We start from the raw sequence: 21,080 nt of genomic DNA on the forward strand, positions 1-21,080 counted from the left end.
AAACAAGTAAAAGATTGGGGTCAGTGGAGAAGAATCACTTTCACAAACACCACTATATGTAAGTAATTCAAACTGATGGGATAGCTCAGTCAGTAGAGCATGAGACTCTTAATCTCAGGGTCATGGGTTTGAGCCCCACGTTGGGCAAAATATTCTTGCATTGGACTAGATGGCCATTGGGATCTCTTCCAACTCTATGATACAATGAGGCATACAGAATTTCCCCATTCTGATCTGTCCATACTCTGGCCCACCCGTGTAAGCACTTCATTCCCCACCGCCTGTCATTCAGGAAGAGTTGGCGGAAACTTCTGGAATGACAGAGAATGTGGCTTTGCAGAAGCTGCCCCCACCTAACTTTTGCTGGTTTCCTCATCTCACTTGCAGCTCCTTGTGGCAAATTCTAGGTCATTCTGGAGAGTTCCCTGACTTTCATGAGGAATTCCCTTCCTCATGGCAAGGAATGCTCTAGCTCTGGTGAGATTTTGGTGCCAGGTTAAAACAGATCTTGTTCTCCTAGGCATTTGGTCATGCAAATGTAGGCAAGGCTGTGCTGAACCGTAGCTATTATCTGGGATAGTTTCCTCACCAGTGGCTAATTTTAGTGATTTAATCCTTGTTTTCCTTTCAACATGGTGTGTATGCAGCCTTTTTGCTCTCCGCTGCAGGTCATCTAAAAAGCAAATTTAGGCTGCAATGCTATATACCTGCTTACGTTGCTAAGCTCAGCCGGACTTACTTCTGAGTAGAAAAGTATAGGACTGCAATATTAGAGCCACATTTTAAAATGATATACCAAATGTACAGCCAAGTACAAATTCTCCCCCTGCCCCTTCAGCACTTTGAAGTATGTGCTTGTCAAAGCCACTTTGAACCCATGTCATTACGCTACACTGCACTTTGCATCCAGCCATTCTAAAGGGCCAGAATTTGCTCCCTTTGGAATTCAATAGCATGAGTCCCATGGCCCTGCAGAGGGAGAGCAGGGCTGAGCACCAAACGCCTGGCCTTTGAAAAGGTCAGATTTAAATTTTAACTTTCAAGTTAATGAGGTTTCTCTCCTTATCAAAACGAGCAGCGCTGCATTTCTTTTTTCTATACTTTCCTACAACTGCAGTTTGAAGTTAAATGTAAATCTGAGGTAAGAATATGGTATCGTAAATGATGTTGCATAATATTACAGCAATATACGATTTGAAATGTTGGAACACACCACACAACACATACAGTTTGTGGGGAAGATGCAAGTTTTTAAAACAGATTTATTGTACTGTGGGTTGTAGGTGAGCCAGGGAGGTCTAGATGATATTAACTGGATTATCAGCATTCATTTTTCTACACATTTATACCTGATGAGCTTATCTCTTTGTTTGTTTGTTACTTGGTTGCAGGATTTCCTTAAATAAACCACAAGCTCTTTGAACACACTGGTGTAAATACCATCCCAAGCAGAAAACTAAATCTTTTCTTTTCTTTCACAAATAGGCCAGCACTTCTCCCCACTGGCATATGTTGAAACCACAGCAAGAAATTGGTGGGATATTTCATTTGTAATGTGCTGAATGAGAGATGAAGCATGGCTATTTGCTTGAGGCTCTGTTACCATCTTACTCGTTTGCTGGTTTCGAGTTTAAACGCTTTTTCTTTTTGTAAAGCCTCGTATACCGAATGGCACTGGCTGTAATAAAATAAGGAAAACCCTGACTCAGGCAAGCTCTCTTGTTAATATGCACCCACATGAAAGGGTTTCTTTTCTCCTATAGAACTACAGTGTGCGTGTGTGTAAATTGCAAGGGGCTCATTGGCATAAATCTCGGCTGCGACCTCTGAGGTAAACGGGATTTACATTACTTTCTGACAAGAATTAAATGAAGGCCTTGTGGATGTATGAACAGCCTTCTAGACTGCAACAGATGGGCATGAATGTGCTCCCTAGGCAAACTATCAGTGACATCTGTGTCCTCCAAATTCTGGTGGTCTCAGCCAATTAACAGGCAAAATGGGGAAAACGGGGAGGGGGCGAGGAGGGCTGGTTCCTGCACAGTCTACCCTACCCCCTTCCCTCAGCAGAAGCAGAAGTGCTTGTGTTTAGAAATGAGATCAAGAGTAGCCTGGAGCAGAGAGGAGATTGTATTTTTATTTTTTTTTAAAAAAAGAAACTATAGAGATTAAGCTTTACGAGATGGACTTGGGTTATATTAGATATTAGGGAAGAACTGTATACCTGGTAGACCTTTATAAAGCAGGCTACCCCTTTTCTGTTGCTGTCATTTATGCCCGTCCCCCCCAAAAAAACTCGTTATCACTGAGACTAATTAGAATCACAGAATTTTAGAGTTGAAAGGGACCCAGTGGGCATCTAGTCTAACCCCTGCAAGGCAGAAATCACAGTTAAAGAATCCCTGACAGATGGATAGCCAACCTGTTTAAAATTCTCCAATGAGGGAAAGTCCACCACCTTCTGAGGCAGTCTATTCCACTTCCAAACACTGCCATTATTATTATTATTATTATTATTATCATCATCCCACCCTTTTCCCTTACAGGGACTCAGTTCTTATTGTCACAAAGTTCTTCCTAATGTTTAGCCGGAATCTCCTTTTTTGTCATTTGAATCCATTTGTTTGGGTCCTACCCTCTGCAGCAGCAGAAAACAAGCTGGCTCCATCTTCTATGTCTCTCTCTCTCAAACACACACACACACACGTATAAATACTATGTCTAAAGCTGTTCCTACTATTCTCTATGACAGGGGTGGAAAACCCTCAGGCCTGAGGGATTAAGTGGATTATGCAGTTAATTATATGATGGTCTGTTCGGGACTCTGCACAATAACATTGTTTTTAAAGCATGCACACACAAAAGACAGCTGAGTACCATTTTATCCATATCAGCAGACTGCGGGTGTGGGACACTGATTGGTATAAGGCCACCTATAGAGTAAGTTGTTGTTGTTGTTGTTGTTGTTGTTGTTGTTGTTGTTGTTGTTGTTGTTGTTGTTAATTATTAAATTTGTATACTGCCCTGCATCTGTAGATCTCAGGACTGTTCCTTACATAAAAGTACAAGATAAAAGCACACAAAATACATAATAAAAAGAAAAACCCTCTCCCCACACATTTAAGAGGGTATCAGATGTAATCAGCCAAAGGCTTGGTTGAAGAGGAACGTTTTTGCCTGGCACCTAAAGGTGTATAATGAAGGCGAGTTCATGGCAGAGGAGAGACTCAAAAGCCTTCTGGATTAAAAACTCACAGCACAATCCCATGCATTTTTAACTTGGATTTAAGAACTGCTGTATTAAGTGGGGCTTACTCCCAGAAAAATGTTCATAGGATTGTAGCCCCAGTCTCCTAGCAACTAGGTTTCGCAACTAGGTTTCGAAAAACATAATGTTCAAAGCAGCCTATAACTATTGGGTCATAATGCTTCCCTCTACAGGAAACTTGCCTATAGTGATTCAGACCCATTGGTCCATGCAGTACTGTCAGTTCTGACCAGCAGTGGCTTTCCACGGTTTCAGACAGAAGTCTTTCCCATCTTACCTGGAGATGCCAGGGATAGAACCTGGGACCTTTTTGCATTAAAAACATGTGCTCTGCCACTGAGCTACATCTTTTCCTTGAAAGAATATTTCCTTACAATATGATTTGTTCACATTTGCTATTCATTTGGGATACTAGTACACTAAAATGCAAAACTTAATTATATTTTTTTTCTTAGGAACGTAAGAAGAGCTTGCCAGTGGATCTGAGTGCAGCAGCACCAGTTTTCAGAAACTGGTATTCAGAGGCATGTTTCCTCTGACTTCTTTATAGCTGGGAGTTTGAATATGTTACAGGACATTCAGTTTACTCCAGCTGACATAAGGACTGGTGTTTTATTTTTCCCCTTCCTGTGAGTTAGCTGTTATAACAGAAAGCAAATTAAGGCTGAGAGCTAATTCATACCCCACTTTGACTAAATACAGCACTCTGTCAACTGGGCTATACAGTATTAGTCCTCAAAGTTTTATCTCAGTGAGTTTGGCCTCACCGAGGGGCAGTATTTCAATATGGGTAGGAAAATGAGAGTACCCCTAAACATTTTTTATTAAAAAAAGCACCGTGTGTGAGGATTCACGCGAGAAGCCCTATTCGTATCAGACTGACTATTTAAAGTGAGGAACTTTGTGAGCGTTATGTGGTTTACAGCTCAGAAGTTGAGATGCAGCTAGTTTTGCAAAAGAACTGAAAACACGCTACCAGTACAGTGTGCAGTGAAACATTTGCTATTCATGCTTGAGGCTAGAACACTAAAATGCAAAAGTGTTTCTTTCCCCCTGAGAGGTCATGGCAAGTTTTGCCCATTTGCCCATGAAGAATGAAAGTGTTCTATAGGCTTTGACAAGTCCTAAGAAAGGTTTAGAGCAGAAAGTTCCTCTAGTTCATTTCGAAAGCGTGAGCTCACATTACTTGCTAGCATTTCAGCTCCCTCAGCCCAATAGCTTAGGATTTGGGCGGCTGGTTGGTTGGTGAGGGGGGGGGGAGGTGGTTATTGCAGTTTTGAAGGGTTTGTCTCTGTAGACATGGAGAGCTGATGATACATATTCATGAATGAGAAGTCTTCCCAGACCCTGTTAACGTTGACAAAGACTACGCTGTTTCACACAGCAAGTGGACGGGAGTTGCGGGTGACGACGGCTGCAGGAAAAGATTAACTCAAAAAACAACCTTATTCCTTGCATCACTTGGCCTTGCCTTCCTAATGATTTCCACAATTGTTGCTTTGGGACAAGACTGTCATTCAGAGATGGCTCCTTCTAGCCATATTCAGATAACAACAATTTCCTTAACTTCTGTTTTATTGGACACCACCAAGTAAGATCAGAACAGAAAGGAAGCAGTTTTACTGATTCACAGGCTGGAGTTTGGTCACTTCAAAGGTAACTTTGATCTAGAAATATGTGGTGTACCAAATTCATTATGTCTTTTTAATGAGCTTTTCAAATTTATTGCTCTTAATGTCGATTCCCTTTTCCACATGCAGCCATGTCTTGTGAGATGGTTGTATTTAGAGAGAAACAGTCCAAACTTGTACTTTTAAGGTCATTACTAGGGGAAACAACAGGTGCTTTTGTTCTCTAAGTTATGACTCCCTTAAGATTCTGCCTTTGGCCACGTATTTCTTTTACTTTGTAAAATCCCCCTGCCCTACTGGAAGTGCATATGGAGGGTAGGCAGAATGTGGGACTAATGAATAGAAGAATTCATTGATAGAAACCTAACGAGAAAAGTGGGTGCTTTCAGATATGCCACCCAAGCCTACATTTGTCCCAGGCAACAACCAGGTTTCAGCATGGCTTCAGAGCACTGGCATATGTAGAGTGGGGCTAGAAACATAGGCCACATTTGCATTTAGTATGCAACATCTAGAATAATCTGGACATTTCTTTGGTGGCCCACACAACCCTGTCTTGCCAACAAGGGCCATTCTCCTGGAGGGTGATCACTTGGGGATGAGGGAACAAGCCATGCTAGGTTTGGCCTGGGACCCAAATGCTGCTCAGAACTGACCATGGGTTGTGCATGAGTTACAGTTAAGAAGAAATCATGGTAACAGTAATTAAGAACAGTAAAAACAGAGTGGTGGAAAAAAACACTTTAAATAGTTCTAAGCTCATTATTATTATTGGATTTTAACATGGTGCTATGACAATGGTTCAATCAGTGTAAGCATTCCAGCTAGCCAGACAGAACCACCAACCCTCTCCTCTCCTGCATTCTGTTCTAGAATGCCCCCCAATCTAGAACAGGGGCACCCTAGGCATGCAGGAGAAGAGGGGAGCCCTGCTATGCTAGGAGAAGCTCTTCTGCAGTTTTCTGCTAGCCAGATTTGTTGCTTTGGTCTAATTATTTAGTTGTGTAAATAATTATATTTTATTCTGGGATCTCTTGATGAAAGATGGTATATAAATAACAATAACAATAGTTGAATCCCACCCATTATGAGCATTAGATCACCATCAATACCATTATAATTTTAGCACTGCATTTAGTCCTGTCCATTCATCTGAAGAACCCTTGTTTCTCCATTTCTTTGTCATGTTGCACCAGGGGTGGAAAACTGGTGGTCCTCCAGATATTGCTGGACTACAACTCCCATCATCCTTGACCATTGTCCATGCTGGTTGGGGCTGATGGGAGCTCGAGTCCATCAACCTCTGGAAGGCCACAGGTTCTCCAGCCAATTTAAATTATAGCATGCTTTCCAGGAATGTAAAAATAAAAGCAAAAATAGCTTTTCATGGTGAATCAATTTGTCTTAGCGTGCCTGTTAGTTACTTTAACTAAACCATATACAAAATGGGGAGGAGCAAAGCACCACTGAATTTAGCTTGACTTAATATGCTGCTGGTGGTGGAGAAACTATAAATTACCTCAGAGGGTTTACTGTGGTAAAATCATGCTCTCCCTCCCACCCACCCCTGCCCATCTGATTAACATGAAGATAAAGAAATTTGTCTCTCAGAGTGGACTATCAAGGCGCTAAGCTCAGTTTCGAGGGTTTATGTTATCATGCAATGTTTGCTGTAGACATTTCCATTTCATTAGCATATTCTGCTTTACATGAAACCCAGCGATGAATACTCCTCCTGATCTGAAGCTAATCCTCTTTAAAGAGCTACAGGCTATATTACATGTGGCCCAGCCACAGCTATGCCATAGCTGAATTGCTTTGAAGCCTATTGAACAGTGTTCTCTTGTGAGACCATGCGCAGGCCTATAAACCAATGCCCCTTCTGTGTTGTGAAAGCCCACTGTTTTTTCATGAGGAAGGGTTTTTATAAGAGGACAGAAACTACCCCACCCCTCCAAGCAAGGTCACACCACTCATGAGAGAAAGATGATGCTACACTTCCTATATTGTTTCTAACCACCAACTCATAAATTGCACCAAACAAGATTTGAGTAAATGTTGTGTATTGCATTTAGCATTTACATTTTTTGGAAAGCAATAATTGAAAGGGAATAGATTGTTTAACATCACACTGGTTGAAAATTCGTAACATGCAAAAATAAAAGTCATCTTCTGCTGTATACAGAATACAGCTTTTGATGGGTAGCATCCTCTATACTAGCAGTGACCTTAATTCATGGAGTACCAATCCTTATATAGACAAAATAGCTTTGGAAGACTCAAAAAGGCTTGCAAAAATATAATAAAAGTTAGTGGGGAGGGGAAACAAAAAGGTTAGGGGACCACTCCCTACAAAAAAACTGAATGAGGACTGAGGTTAAATAATCACAGAATAGAAAATAAGATGAAGAGAAAATGGAATGGAGGATTCCCCAAAAGGCAATAACTGGCTGGCTGGCATCCTGAACAACACTCCATTCCACAGTGTAACCTTTTCGTTGGTGGACACACTTGTACACTAATACTTCACAGATTAAAGTGGGTACAAAATAAAAGGGTGTAATTAAACTGAGTGAATATTAAGGAATCCAAGACTTATAAATGATGCTTTTGTTGAAACAAACAAACAAACATACATACATAAATAAAATGGTAGCTTTTCAAGCTGTGCAATGTGAAAATCCTCTTTGGGCTGAATCACGTGGCATTTTTAGCTACTCATGTCCATAAAGACAGACTTTTGTTTTTTTTAAAAAACACCTTATAATAAACAAGACTTAGGAATACTTCAAGCCACATAAATACACTTTCCAAAGATTTCCCAGAATCAGCTTTGTAAATAAGTTCACAAAAGTTACTAGCCTGCAAACAACCAAACAACCCCTCCTCCCCACTGCGGGTCTGATATAAGATTAGTAGCCTGGGTTTCCATGCTGACTGCAGAGGAAATGAAGCCCTGTGCTTCACAACTAGCACAGAAATGCAGGCTGCTAGGCTATAAGCAGGTTAGTTAAAAATGGGCTGGTGGAGGAGGGATGGCCCAACCCAAGGTTTCCCAAACTTGGGTCGCCAGCTGTTTTTGGACTACAATTCCCATCATCCCTGTCCACTGGCCTTGCTAGCTAGGGATGATGCGAGTTGTAGTCCAAAAACAGCTAGAGACCCAAGTTTGGGGAACCATGGACGAACCTAAACCTTTCCCATCTGCTCAGTGAGTTAAGTGGACTAAAGGACTGACTCTTTAAAATGCTGGTGCCAATGTCCTGTAAGAAGGTACAGTGCAATCAGGAATGTGGGGACACCTATTCTGAATTTCAGTCTGTCTCTATTCAATCAGCATATTGGCTATTATTAAACCCACATGCACTCAACACGAAATCGTGTAACGTGGTACTGGTAATTAGATGTGTGAGTGTGCCAAACCATTGCACTGGGGTATAAAGGGAATCAATCTACCGGAGGTCTCTCCAGATGAGATGCGCTGCTGAAGGACATGACTGTGACAACCACCGTGTGTTGTTTATGACTCGTCTCATGATACGGTTATTAGCCTTTGTAGTCCTCATGAGCAGCTGTGGCCATTAAAGAGCTCCTGGCACTCTGCTGGGAAAAGGATGTTCGGGTGAAGAGCCCTCTTGAATTCTCCCTAGACTTTTCAGTTGGCTCTGGCTTTTACTCTTTCTGAACCCTTTTTCTACAGTAGAGGGGAGTGCTGTTGCTATGCGTTCACCACTACTTTAGGGCTGCGCTTGCCAACATTTTTGGCACAAAAATACCGTTGGGAAAGGGCCTGCAATATTCCCTCACCCGAAAACTCAAGAATGTTTGCTTTAGTTCTTTCCAGCCTTTGGGTTCTTCTTCTCGGCTGCTCCTTCTGCAGAACTTTTTGAAGGCTTTGCCTCTCTCACTACGTGAATCCACCTGGTCAAGGAAAAAAAGGGTCTTTTTGAGGAGCAAGGGCTTTCATACAAAGCACCACCCAATTCCTCCTCCCCACAGCTGCTATTTATTGCTAAAGGAGGCCTAACTCCCAATGCAGAGAGCCAATTCTGCGCAATGACTAACCAGACACTTTTGGGAAATCCATGCAGGGCATGTAGGCAAAAGCTCTCAAACGAATACTGAGGAGCAACAACAGCTTGATAGATTCATTCCTGAGAGCTTCTGAAGGCAAATCTCTTGCTTTGAAGCCCTGCTCTGTCTTCACGACCACTCTGATTCTCTTATTTCTGTTGCTTCACTCTCATTGCAAAAGGAACTGCATCTCTCAACAAGATACAATTCCCAAGGACGGTTATACTGATTTCATAGAACAAACAATGCAGCCAGCTACAAAACTGGGGAAGCTCAGTTGGTAGAGACTCTTAATCTCAGGGCCATGGATTGAAGCCCCATGTTTGGCAAAAGATTCCTGCATTGTAGAGTTGGACTAGATCACCCTTGCAGTACTTTCCAACTCTACAATTCTACAAAAACTGATGGCCTATGGGGATTTGTTGACAAGTAGAGCTAGCAGAGGGACTTCTTGGGGTGTCCATCACAGCTTTCTTCCTAGCCATATGGCAGCAAATATCTAGCAAAACCAGCACTGAATGGTTGTAAGTCTGTGATGGAGCAGAGCATTTATGCAAAGAAGATTCCAGCTTTAATCTCTGGCATCTCCACACAGGGCTGAAGAAGACCCCTGTCAAAAACCCTGGAGAGCTGCTGGCCACTACCAGTTAATGAATACAATACTGAGCTAGATGGACCAATAGTTTAACTTGATATAAGGCAGCTCCTTATGTTCCTATGAGGTTCTGGACCCTGTTGTTATTTACAGTTTTACTGTTTATATGTTGCATTTTTGTTTTAATGATACTGTTTACATAGCCCACCACTTGAAGATGTTTCAAATATTAAGCGATTTATAAAGATTTTTAGCAAGCAAGCAAGCAAGCAAGCAAGCAAACAAATAAACAAACGCTTCTAGGTTACTTTTCAATTATTCGAGGCAACAGTGTGCTAAAAGTGGCAGACGCAGGTCTGAAATTAATCCGAGAAGTGAAATAAAATAACACTTTGGGTACAGGATTCATGGCATCACATTCACCAAGGTTTGGTCTTGGCTATAGACCGTGGTTAAAGAGAAAGCAATGACTATGATGACTTTTGCTTAGCTGATGTACTGTACTGACTTGAAACTACTGGGGAAGAGTTAAGTGGGTGTGAGCTCCTTTCCAGCAGGTGCCTAAACTTTTCACACAAAGCTTGCACTCCTATGCACACTCCTATAAGCCCAACTGAACTTATTTCAAACACAGCAACCTAGGCTTCAGTAAATCACTTTTTAAAACAACATGCAACTAAAATGCTTTTCAATACAGTGGTACCTCAGGTTAAGTACTTACCGGTAATTCATTCCGGAGGTCCATTCTTAACCTGAAACTGTTCTTAACCTGAAGCACCACTTTAGCTAATGGGGCCTCCCGCTGCCGCTGCGCCACCGCCGCACGATTTGTGTTCTCATCCTGAAGCAAAGCTCTTAACCTGAAGCACTATTTCTGGGTTAGCGGAGTCAGTAACCAGAAGCGTATGTAACCCGAGGTACCACTGTACATATAATTAATATGGAACTGTTGACTAGTTCTCCAGCTCAGCTCACAATAAGATAAAAAAAAAACCCACAAAATTTAATATAAATACAGTGGTACCTCGGGTTAAGTACTTAATTCATCCCGGAGATCTGTTCTTAACCTGAAACTGTTCTTAACCTGAAGCACCACTTTAGCTAATGGGGCCTCCCGCTGTTGCTGCACCGCCGCTGCACGATTTCTGTTCTCAACCTGAAGCAAAGTTCTTAACCCAAGGTAATATTTCTGAGTTAGCAGAGTCTGTAACCTGAAGCATATGTAACCTGAAACATCTGTAACCCAAGGTACCACTGTATTTCTGTTTCATGAGATCTGCTGACCTGGAATCAGAATTTCACTCTTTCCTATATAATTTCTTTTCTATTTCTCATTGATTTTTAATCACTGATGTGATGATTTTAGATTATTATCCTTGATCCCTTGCTAAAGCTTTCCTTCCACATCTCACATTATTCTGCATTGTTTCCAACAGAACACCTCGCTTGTCACTCATTCTTCACTTTTTCTCTCTCCTGGGTATAATTCCTCAATTGTCGTACTTTCTGATTCTCAAAAACAATTACAGCCACAATCTCACTGTTGGGTTTGCTGGAGAATGAAGAAGAGGAAGCTTGTGTTGCATCTGCCGTTGCTGCCTCTGCACCTGCTCTCTGGGTGAACAGAGGATTTAGTCTCCATGGTTGTCAGTCCAGAACTTTCAACCCTGATCTTGTCAAAACAGATGCACGCGAGGACTTGTGTCGAGCTTGGTGAGATTACTCTTGTGTACAAAAGCAGTCACGTGCAGAAATCCTGGCAGGATCAGTTTCTTATTAAGGAAGGACAGAGTCCTTCAGAAGAACAAACAAACAAAGCATGGATGGACAAAGCATGGATGGTGAGTATGTCTGAGGCAACATTGCCATCTAGAGACTGGGAAGCAATTACACTGGAATAGACTTTCTTGAAGACCTATGGAGAGTTTGTCTAAACTAAAGAGTGATAGGATGGATCTTTGAAAAGAAAATAGTGTCTTTTTATTATTTGGAGGTGGATATATATCTGCCCGTTAGAGAAAACAAGACTTCCCAGCTCAAATTTTTATATGCTTCTTTCAGTTTAACTATACTTTCCATACTTGGTAAATTGAAACATGTGATCAGCTTCCACTCTTCAAATTCCCCCATTTCCTCTTAAACCTTGTTCTTCCTTTCACTTCCAATATTTTGCTTGTGAACAGTTCATGTGCATTTCAAACATATGCAGATTTTAAATGGATTTTCTGGAAATCAGTGGAGAACATTCCAGACAAAATTACCGTATTTTTCGCCCTATAAGACGCACTTTTCCCCCTCCAAAAATGAAGGGGAAATGTGGGTGCGTCTTATGGGGCGAATGCAGGCTTTCGCTGAAGCCTGGAGAGCGAGAGCGGTAGGTGCGCACCGACCCCTCTCGCTCTCCAGGCTTCGCGGACCTCTCCTCAAGCAGCGGGAACGTTTCCACTGCTTGGGGAGAGTTGCCGGCATCCCGAAGCCTGCAAGCGCTGATCCCAGCACGTGCAGGCTTCGCGGATCTCTCCCCAAGCAGCGGGAACGTTCCCACTGCTTGGGGAGAGTTGCCGGCATCCCGAAGCCTGCAAGCGCTGATCCCAGCACGTGCAGGCTTCGCGGATCTCTCCCCAAGCAGCGGGAACGTTCCCACTGCTTGGGGAGAGTTGCCGGCATCCCAAAGCCTGCAAGCGCTGATCCCAGCACGTGCAGGCTTCGCGGATCTCTCCCCAAGCAGCGGGAACGTTCCCACTGCTTGGGGAGAGTTGCAGGCATCCCGAAGCCTGCGCGCGCTGATCCCAGCACGTGCAGGCTTCGCGGATCTCTCCCCAAGCAGCGGGAACGTTCCCACTGCTTGGGGAGAGTTGCAGGCATCCCGAAGCCTGCGCGCGCTGATCCCAGCACGCGCAGGCTTCGCGGATCTCTCCCCAAGCAGCGGGAACGTTCCCACTGCTTGGGGAGAGTTGCAGGCATCCCGAAGCCTGCAAGCGCTGATCCCAGCACGCGCAGGCTTCGCGGATCTCTCCCCAAGCAGCGGGAACGTTCCCACTGCTTGGGGAGAGTTGCAGGCATCCCGAAGCCTGCAAGCGCTGATCCCAGCACGTGCAGGCTTCGCGGATCTCTCCTCAAGCAGCGGGAACCACCGCTGGGCTCCCACGGCTTGCAGAGAGCTGCCTGTTTGGGGGCTGGGGTCGGGGGAAGCTCGGGCTGCCCCAGCCCCGCGCCTGGGGGGGAAATAATTTTTTCCCTTTATTTCCCCCCAAAAAAACTAGGTGCGTCTTATGGGCCGGAGCGTCTTATGGGGCGCAAAATACGGTAATCATTTTTCAAGCACATTAAATGTAACAGGACATATTTATAAGTATTGATTCCATTCCAAAGAATCAAACTGCTGTAAAAGTGATTAATTTTGGCTGTATTGTGGCAAATATTTATTTCAAACACTGTATGATAAAAACATCTTTCCAGTATATTTATTGCCTAAACCTTTCCATTCACCTATTCCTTTTTCATGGAACTTCATCTGTTCAAAAAATTCAGGAGTGCTGGATTCCTGTAAACCACACAGTGCTGAGCCCTGGGCATGTGACAATTTCTTCCTTCTAATCCTGGTTTCAGACAAACTAATGTTTACTGCTTTGTCCAGACTGGTAAACTATGGCTTGCACCTGCTGAATCCAGTTTGTAGAGCAAGTGCAAAAACAGTTTGGTGTCTGGAACAACAACAACAGCTACAACAACAACACTACTAAAACAATACTACTACTACTACTACTACTACTACTACTAAAACAACAATACTTTTATTATTTACACCCCACTCATCTGGCTGGGTTTTCCCAGCCACTCTGGGCAGCTTCCAGCACATAATTATATGATGGATGTTTGATTGTTGTTACTTAATAATTGTAATAGTTTTATGTGTATATATTGAGAGTTGCTCTGGGGTTTATGCAAAGTTTATAAATGAAAAGTGATATTTAAGTTTTAAAAATAATTGAATAGGTTTCATCCCAAACTCCCTGGCTCCACGACATTTCTCCATCCCAGAAAATGGGAGAGCAAATTCCAGTCAGGCAAAGCCACCTGAGAAGTGGGGGGAACAGGACCAAAGAGGGGTGTGGCCTGGAGAGAGGGAGTAGGCTGGGGAGAGTCCTGAGGACCAGGTAGAGAGAACTGGAGGGCCATAGGTGGCCCTCAGGGCTGAGGTTTCCAGTTCCTGGTCTACACTGCACAGCAAAGACTCACACAGGAGTCTTCCTCTGCCCTACCTGGAGATGCCAGAAGTTGAAGTACGGATATTTTCTACAAACATGTGCTTAATGAATTTATTATGGCCCTTCCTGTTAAGCAAATGTATCTGCAAATCATCAGTGTTGTTAAATTCCAAGAAAGTCTGTTAGGACTGAGGTACAAGAATTCCCACACATCAGGTTATTTGTGTGTGTATTGGGTAATAAACCCAAGGTTCTCTGAGTAATAAAGCAATGTCTCCTTGAAAGATACACATTGACAGTGGCTTCCTTAGCTCTATAGAAACCAACAATAAAGTAATAAAGACATCCTTCAGAAAGAGTACGTTTCCGCCTTACCTGAAAAAGCACTAATTTCTTGTAAGTCTGATGCTTTAATGAGGAAGTAAGGTGAAAGAAGATGTGAAATTCAGTTTGCAGGAAGTTCACAGAAAGACTGACAAAGATTGCTCAAGAAAGGAATGTCCAGAGGCCTCTGCAACATTTTGCAACACAGCTTAGTTATACAGTCATACCTCAGGTTGAAGCTGCTTCAGGTTGAGTGCTTTCAGGTTGCGCTCCGCGGCGACCCAGAAGTAACGGAACGTGTTACTTCCGGGTTTTGCCTCTCGCGCATGCGCAGACGGTCAAAATGTCATCATCTGCATGCGTGGAAGCGGCGAATCGTGACCCGCGCAAAAACAGGTTGTGTTCGCTTCTGGATGCGAACGGGGCTCCGGAACGGATCCCCGTCGTATCCTGAGGTACCACTGTACATAGCTAGTCTCATGGCTGGTGCAAGGCATTATGGGAGAGGGAGTAGAAGGCTCTATCTCAGGGGTAGGCAACCTAAGGCCCGGGGGCCGGATGCGGCCCAATCACCTTCTCAATCCAGCCCACGGATGGTCCAGGAATCAGCATGTTTTTGCATGAGTAGAATGTGTCCTTTTATTTAAAATGCATCTCTGGGTTATTTGTGGGGCCTGCCTGGTGTTTTTATATGAGCAGAATGTGTGCTTTTATTTAAAATGCATCTCTGGGTTATTTTGGGGGCATAGGAATTCGTTTGTTTCCCCCCCAAAATATAGTCCGGCCCCCCATATGGTCTGAGGGACAGGGGATCGGCCCATGGCTGAAAAAAGGTTGCTGACCCCTGCTCTATCTCAGAATCATAGATTTAAAACTCTGGAGAAAAGGCTACAAGCTACTTCTCTAATAAAAAGTTTTTTTTAAAAAAGGAAATGTAGAAAGGAAATCCTGCAGATGAAGCCACATATAACAGTACACATTAGAAGTGATTGATATATAATAAATGACAATAATAGTAACAGCCTTAACAAGTGTGGTGAATAAAACTCTGGTGTCCCTAATGAGAGATAGAGATGTGGAAGGTGAGCAGCTATTTTCCATTGAACGATAAATCTCCAAAATGTGTTTAATTGGAATGATTTTGTGAATGCAAGAGTGAACCAAAGTAGTCATAAACAAGTGCATCAGGGATCCCCAAAACAGTCACCAGTTTGCTAGTGGTAACAATCAATGTCATTTTACAGCAGGGAAAGTCCCTACACTACTTTATTGTAGGAATAATAATAATAAAAAAACTGTCAGAAATACAGAAAAGTCTTTCTACATGATGTCAGGTGATAGAACTGCTGTACGTACGCGCCCAACACCCACTGCTCCTCTGTAACATCTTCCCTCCTGCATGTGACAAAGGTGAGCTTCACTGGCTATTCAAAATAATGATTGACTAGCACGGCAATGAGGAAACTATGGCCCTCCATATGTTGTTGGACTACAACTGCCGTCATCCCAGACCGTGTGAGCTGAGACTGAGGGGAACTGAGAGCCCAACAACATCAGGAGGCCAGAGTTTTCCCATCCCTGGACTAGCAATTCCTTCAAGAAACTGTAGACTCCTGTTACTTCTGCTAAAGCAAGGTAGGTAAGGAAGGCTGTGCCTATTTTTCTCCCATGTGACACTATGATGGGTGAAGCTTTTCTAAGCGTCAAATGTCCTAATATAGAAGTAATGCAGACCTTGTTTAAGAAAAGGCAGTTCCAAAGAAATGGGTTTTAAAAACGCACTCGAAAACTTGTATGCTGGAGCTATGCCAACATTAGTGGGGGTTTTGTTTGCAAGGACCTGCAGCTCCTCACCTTTTAACAGGCAAAAACGTTTGCCGGATTCCCCACTTCTTAAATACTCTTATCTATCTGTGGAGGATATTCTGAATAATGCATTTTAGAGGGAGCACTGGAGATGAGTTCATGGAGCCAGTGTGGGGGTGTAGCAGCCTGGAAAAGTCTGGGAACCACCACTGCTCTTGGCAGTTATCTTTAACGTTACCAACTGTCACTGACTTCGAGAGAGGAGCCTGCACACCAGATGGCAGCCCAAACTGTTTCTAATCATCTCTGCACACACACATTTTTGACTCGGGCGTCTAACGTCCCGCTCTCTACCCCCTCCTCGCCGGGAAAGGAGGAAATCCCCTGGCAGAGCAGAGCTGCTGCGTCGAGATAGCAACTCAACTGGTGCTCGTCATCTCCCTTCCCTCCCGCCCCCTCCCCTCTTTCGGGGCCGGAAGGACGGGAGGAAGGGGCATGTTCTCCAAAGGAGATGTGAAAGCTATCTGATCACACGGGGACTCCCTTTTCTCGGCTCCTCTACTCCAAGCTCGCCCAATCTTGCTGCCTTCTGAAATTGCTTGGCGCAGGTAAACGTATCAGTGTGTGTGTGTGTGTGTGTGTGTGTGTGTGTGTGTGAGAGAGAGAGAGAGAGAGAGAGAGCGCGCGCGTAGGAATCGTAAGATTTTAATCTGAGCTTGTTTTTCAACTGCAGCAAAAAAGCAAGAAAAAGGGGGTTGGGAAGCAATCGGATGTGGAAGGGCGTAGGGCGAGGTTATGCTTTTAATTAGAATAACAATACGGGGGACAACGGTAGCTCACCTTGCTCTCTGGCTACTGGCGTTTTCTAGGCAAAGGAGGCCGGGGAAATCCCAATGCTCGGTTTGCGCCAAGACGTGGCGCCCGCTGCCTGGGCTCGGACCTCTCGCTTGCTTTGCGCTTTCGTGCCCAGCCGGAAGCGCAAGTGAAACTGAAACTGAAAGTGTGATTCCAGCCAGGGGCTTGGCTTACTAATCGGCGAGGCCTTGTGGGACGGGCCTCCCGTTCAATTACACAAGCGATCGGGCTGGTTGGTGCAACTGCTTTCGGCGAGGATGGCACCGTCTGCAAGCCAGACCTAGACCAAAGCAGGGAGATACTAGGAGGGGAAAAACAGCCACTTATTCTTCCTGGGGCGTTATTTTCTAGTTTATTTGGTTCCACTTCCCAGATCAACAAGCACCCCTTTCTCGGAGGGTAAGTTGAGGAAGAGGGAGGTTGTACTGTATTAGCATATTTTTGGGGGTAAGGTTTAAAGTGGCCTTTTTATTTTGAACAGTTCCAGCACCACCTTGATTATGACCAAGCAGCTTGCTGCAAAATAATAAGCAGGACTTTGAGGTCACCAGAAGCCTTCATCAGGCTGGAATGGCACAACGAGGTTTAGCAAAGGGCAGGGGTATGCGTGTATATGTTTGATAAAAAAAGCTGGCTTGGTATTCAGGACAAAACAAAACGTCACAAAAATACAAGCAAGCCTTTGAGTCCACCAGAACTCTTCATCAGGTTGGGTAATGTAGCAAGGTTTAGCAGGGTAAGAGAAAAGCTGATGTTGAAACTACAGTGGTACCTCGCAAGACGAATGCCTCGCAAGACAAAAAACTCGCAAGACGAAAGGGTTTTTTGTTTTTTGAGCTGCTTCGCAAGACGATTTTCCCTATGGGCTTGCTTCGCAAGACGGAAACGTCTTGCAAGTTTGTTTCCTTTTTCTTAACACCGTTAATACAGTTGAGACTTGACTTCGAGGAGCAACTCATTGAACACGGTGTGGTAGCCTTTTTTGAGGTTTTTAAAGACTGGTGATTTTTGAAGCTTTTCCAAAACTTCCCCGACACCGTGCTTCGCAAGACGACAAAACTCGCGGAACGAATTAATTTTGTCTTGCGAGGCACCACTGTACTGTGGTCAAAAAGTTTGCTTTTGTATGAGCTTAGAAGGGGTGTAGCTATGGGGGGAGGCTGTTAAAAGCTCTTCGGGTGGAGGAACAGACTTGTGGGCTTTGTCTAAGTATGGAGTGTATAGAAACAACTGTTATTTCTGGAGTGTCTTCCAGTGAGAAGCCAGAGAGAACCATGAACAATGTGGGTGCTATCAAGGATGTGGCTAGATGTTTGGGTAAAGTGAACAGCTACAGGCCAGTGTGGTTTTAAGTGGAGTAAGTTGAATTCAGTAGGGCTTCATTTCTGTCACCAACCCAAATTTTGAATTGGCCCTCCTTTTGTAGCTAGCTTTACTAGGGTTTCTAGGAGCCTAAGCAGAGCGCAACAGCATAAGGCCAAAAACCCATCTATTACAGCATTCTGTTCCTACAGTGGTCAACTAGATGCCTATGGGAAGCTCACAAGCAGGACACAAATGCAACAACTCCCGTTGTTGTACCCTAGAAAATGGTATTCAGAAATATACTACTAAGATATTGAAGGTAACAGAACTATCCCTGGTGGTCTAGTGGTTAGGATTTGGTGCTCTCACTGCCAGGGCCCAGGTTTGATTTCTGGTCAAGGAACATGTCTTTAACAAGGCCTGGATAGCCCAGTTGGTTGGTGCTGATAACAACCAAGGTTGCAGATGTGATCCCTGTATGGGGCAGCTGCATTTTCCAGCATTGCAGGGGGGTTGACTAGATAATCCTCAGGGGCCCTTCCAACTCTTCACTTCTGTGATTCCATTATTATCTTTGATAGCCATTGGCAGCTTCATCCTCCATGAATTTTTCTAATCCCCTTTGAAAGCAGTCTAAGTAGGTGGCTATGGTCACATTTTGTAAAAGTAAATGCCATAGTTTTAGCTACATGCTGTGTGAGGTTTTTTCTTTTATCTGTCCTGAATGTGCCATCACAAGCAAAAGTCCTATCCTGTCATTGTACCCTAGAAACTGGCATTCGGAAGTATACTGATTGGATACAGGAGGTAACAGAACTATCCCTGGTGATCTAGTGGTTAGGATTCGGTGCTCTAACTGCCACAGCTTGGGTTCAATTGCCGATCAGTAGATGCTGTATCCTAGAAACTGGCATTTGGAAGTATACTGATTGGATACTGGAGGTAACGGAACTATCCCTGGTGGTCTAGTGGTTAGGATTCAGCGCTCTCAATGCCACGGCCTGGGTTTGATTGCCGGTCAGTAGATGCTCAGTTCTAGCATTGTGAAAGAAAATTGGATGGGGGGAGCATCTGCAGGTAAGATGGTGCCAGGCAGATCCATGAGAGGGGAGGTGGCTGGCTCATCTGCCTGTTGCCCTGGGAGAGGAGCTGACACACATTTTCTGACTGTAGCTTGCGCTTGCTTTTACATTTTTTCTTTCTGGTTTTTGTTTTTTTTTAAATAGTGTGAAGTTGTGGTTGATGTTTTCTTCCAGGGTTTTTCTGAGAACTAGTACTGCCATGGCCAGCTTTGAAACTGAAGATACAGAAGAGACTGTGACCTGTCTCCATATCAAAGTCTATCATCCAAGTCAAATGGAAAAGAATGTATTCCAAGCCTTCCACTTTTGCCAGCCACATCACGTGAAAGTAGATGACCTAGTGAAGTTTGGAAGAGATGGTCAGGTCTGCCGCTTTAACTTTGTAGATGGACGGGCCTCACGTATTCAGTTTGCTCTGCAGTGTTTCAGACACTTCAACAGCTCAAAGCTGGGTTTCGAGATTAAGAATTTGAGCAAGAAGACAAAGCTGTTTGTGGATCTCGCTGAACTGGCTTACCTGAATAAGGCTGAGTTGCAAGAGACATGCATGGTTTGCTTTGGAGAGTACCAAATGCTATTGGAAAAAGAAGAAGGACAGTCCGATAAGTATTTTGACATCCGCTTTGAATTATCAAAAACACCCATGTTGCAGCCCAAAAACTTGTCTTGGCGGGAACCTATACCTGAATGTGGCTTTTCATGTGCTGAATCTCCAGTTGAGATAGATGAGACGGAAGAAATGGGAAACGCCCTCCATGAGAAATGGACTTACTAGTTTCAATGTTACAAATTCAATGTTGTTGGTTTTTTGCCCTATGTACTATTGCAGTTGAATGGTATCCTTCATATATGTCCAGTATATGCCTACACTATGAATAGGTTAGCATTGTTCTTTGTAAGCTGCCACTTTACAGATATTTTGGCATCATTGCTTAAAATACTGGTGAGGAGCCACCAGTCTGTGAGCCTAATTAGCTGGTCAGTGGCACTTACAAAACACAATGCCTTTGCTTGCATGATTTGACTTCAAACTGCATGGGCAAAGGAAAACAGGTTACCTGCTGTCATTCTGATTGACATGGCATCCTCTATCAAAATTGGCTCCTGGGGGTGGGGAAGGTAAAGATCTGGCCCACCGTTGGGATCCAGTTTCCCACCTCTGGCTTAAAACAGGTAAATGATAATCTATCATACAGCCAGAGGACTTGGCAGTAACAATGCAGGCTTTCAATACTTTTCAGCAGTGGATGACCTGTAGCCTTCCAGATATTGCAGGACTCCCAGCAATTCCAGCTGTCAGTTCCAGCCAGCATGCCCAATGATCATGGGATAATGGGAGTTTTAGTCCAAAAGCTGCCACAGGCCGCAGGTTAGCCACCTCTGCTCTAAGGACTACCTGAAGGCAAAAAGAAAATTCTGACCCTGTAATACCACTGTCATCTTGGATGGATGGCTAACTATCACCCAGCAATATAAAACTGGAACCAATTGCTTTCCTTTTTAAACTGGTAATGTTTTGTTTAAATACAACACTGCAAGCCTGCCCAAAAGCAAAAGAAATTTGGAGAACATAATGGGGTATGCAATATCTAAAGGCCTCTTTTATATTTCATAGCCTGACCTGTACATGCTTCCTGCTCTGTTTCTGAACAGCTGTTGACTTGAAATTGCTGCAAGTTGTGAAAGTACATAAACGCATGCATGCTAGCATTACTACTGCTGTGCAACTATTTTGATTCCTTTTTTTTAATAAAATTTTTATTAGTTTTCCACATTTTGTAGAGACATGACACACACTAATAGACAAAGACAAAAACATGCATAATTTCAAAAATCTTGTTTTCATAAACTTGTTCCTTGACTTCCCCCCACACCCCTTCAAGCATCCCAATTTCCATAATTATATCAGCAAATTATTATTTCTCCTCTTCA

At 43.6% G+C, this 21,080-nt stretch overlaps 2 protein-coding genes across 9 annotated transcripts in view; one reads left to right on the plus strand and one right to left on the minus strand.

Moving 5' to 3' along the window:
* Positions 1–21,080, minus strand: part of ALPK1 (alpha kinase 1) — a 69,578-nt gene that overhangs the window by 44,546 nt on the left and 3,952 nt on the right. Inside the window, exons 2-3 of one of the 7 annotated variants that reach the window (XR_014011577.1) lie at positions 19,666–19,722; positions 8,356–8,499 (exon numbers count right to left, since the gene is read on the minus strand). The gene's annotated coding sequence lies outside the window, so the exon portion shown is untranslated. Of the gene's footprint in view, positions 1–2,877; positions 2,967–8,355; positions 8,500–8,706; positions 8,821–16,746; positions 16,879–19,665; positions 19,723–21,080 lie in introns of those variants that run through there. The other 6 variants (XM_081208052.1, XM_081208054.1, XM_081208051.1 and 3 more) reach the window with 6 other exon arrangements.
* On the plus strand, positions 15,062–20,886 carry TIFA (TRAF interacting protein with forkhead associated domain). Of its 2 annotated transcripts, none has more exons than XM_081208224.1 (2): positions 15,062–16,514; positions 19,323–20,886. In XM_081208224.1, exon 2 carries the CDS (start codon positions 19,348–19,350, stop codon positions 19,921–19,923), a length of 576 nt encoding a protein of 191 aa, XP_081064350.1. In that variant the 5' UTR covers positions 15,062–16,514; positions 19,323–19,347; the 3' UTR covers positions 19,924–20,886. The 2 variants fall into 2 exon arrangements, with proteins under 2 accessions (XP_081064350.1, XP_081064351.1); XM_081208225.1 differs by lacking the exon at positions 15,062–16,514 and adding an exon at positions 17,024–17,160.

Source organism: Podarcis bocagei (assembly GCF_964188305.1).
Source record: "Podarcis bocagei genome assembly, chromosome: 9".
NCBI lineage: Eukaryota > Metazoa > Chordata > Lepidosauria > Squamata > Lacertidae > Podarcis > Podarcis bocagei.

Bases quoted from the DNA above. Each gene is read 5' to 3' on its own strand.
- TIFA (XM_081208224.1), top strand. From the start codon at position 19,348: ATGGCCAGCTTTGAAACTGAAGATACAGAAGAGACTGTGACCTGTCTC.